General features: G+C 43.6%; 1 protein-coding gene across 1 annotated transcript; it reads left to right on the forward strand.

Moving 5' to 3' along the window:
- The first annotated feature begins 254 nt into the window (after positions 1–254).
- On the forward strand, positions 255–1,061 carry LOC149140412 (protein RALF-like 34). Its single transcript, XM_089447476.1, has one exon. It carries the CDS (start codon positions 348–350, stop codon positions 753–755), a length of 408 nt encoding a protein of 135 aa, XP_089303602.1. The 5' UTR covers positions 255–347; the 3' UTR covers positions 756–1,061.
- Positions 1,062–1,322: the final 261 nt, after the last annotated feature.

Consider the following 1,322-nt stretch of genomic DNA (forward strand, 5'->3'; position numbering starts at 1 on the left):
GACTCCAGGGCTGAGGATGGGCCCTCGTCTTCTCAGAGACAACCAAAGAAACCCCACTGAGCAGTATATGGAGATTTTTTGAAGTGACAAGGGTTTATAACGCGCGCCAAGTCATGACTATTGGCGATGAATTAGCTGTTACAGTGTTTGTTCCCGCGGTACTTTGATACTCACCCTCCATCTGTCTCACGCGGCCGTGGGGACAGTTTGTGCGCGTGACACGTCTCTGCTGTCTTTAAAAGGGCAAAGAAACAGGCCGGTTTCTTGTTCTTGATCTTGATTTCACGGTAGAAAATTTCTTGTTTCTTGTTCTTGATCTTGATTTAACGGTCGAAATTTCTGGAACAATGCAACGTGTGGCACCACTGCTGGTCTCGGTGCTTTTAATGGCCTGTTCTCTGCATACCGCCGTGAATTCCCAGGAGCTTCCACTTGCCTCTAACTGGTTGGGGGGTGTTGCATCTTACGAGCCGCAGGGGTTCGAATCCCCTGCCGGCCAGATCTGCGATGCAACCCTGGGCGAGTGCAATGATGACGAGGAGGAATTTGCGATGGACTCCGAGGCGCACGGGAGGCTTCTGAGGAGGATCCGTTACTACATCAGCTATGGAGCATTGGCGGCTAATCGAGTTCCATGTCGGCCGCGGTCTGGGAGGTCTTATTACACTCGGAATTGTTACGGCGCAACAGGGCCTGTCAGACCTTACCGCAGGAGCTGCACTGCCATCACTCGATGCAGGCGTTACACTGGCTAAGCTCCATTCAGCTTCCTTCCTTCTTACCCTTTCTGGAACCCTACTATATAGAACATTTCACTGTCCAGGCAAAGAATCTTATATTTTGTTCGCCCTATTTTGCTGCACTTATGCGTTCTGAGCCATCTGATAACTATTCCATAGGTTTAATTTGGTATTTATTACCGATCGTAGCTGGACAATCTTTGCAATCAGTATGAATATTTGGTAGCTGTTGTTAAATGTCTTCATGAAACTGAAGATGGTATGTTGTTAAAATAAAACAGACCCTGTTCTGCATAAAAAGAGCTGCTTTTGCTTTGAAAACTGAGATCTGATCCCAAGAGGGAAACGGTATAAGAATATTGCTTGTTTTTGCACTATACCGACCATATGTTTAAGCTAGCATACCTCCAAAGTGGGGAAGGGAACAGCATAAATGAGAATACAAGGTTGATATCTTTTATAAATCATTATTTTTAAGTAAGGAATATAAAAATATTTTGATAAATGAAATTAGGGAATATATTTTATTACAATAGATTACATGTTATAATTATTAAAATTTATAATATGTCATATTATTGG

The sequence above is a fragment of the Pinus tabuliformis genome, chromosome X (assembly GCF_031772625.1).
Source record: "Pinus tabuliformis cultivar Carrire ecotype Pingquan chromosome X, CPIR1, whole genome shotgun sequence".
Taxonomy (NCBI): Eukaryota; Viridiplantae; Streptophyta; class Pinopsida; order Pinales; family Pinaceae; genus Pinus; species Pinus tabuliformis.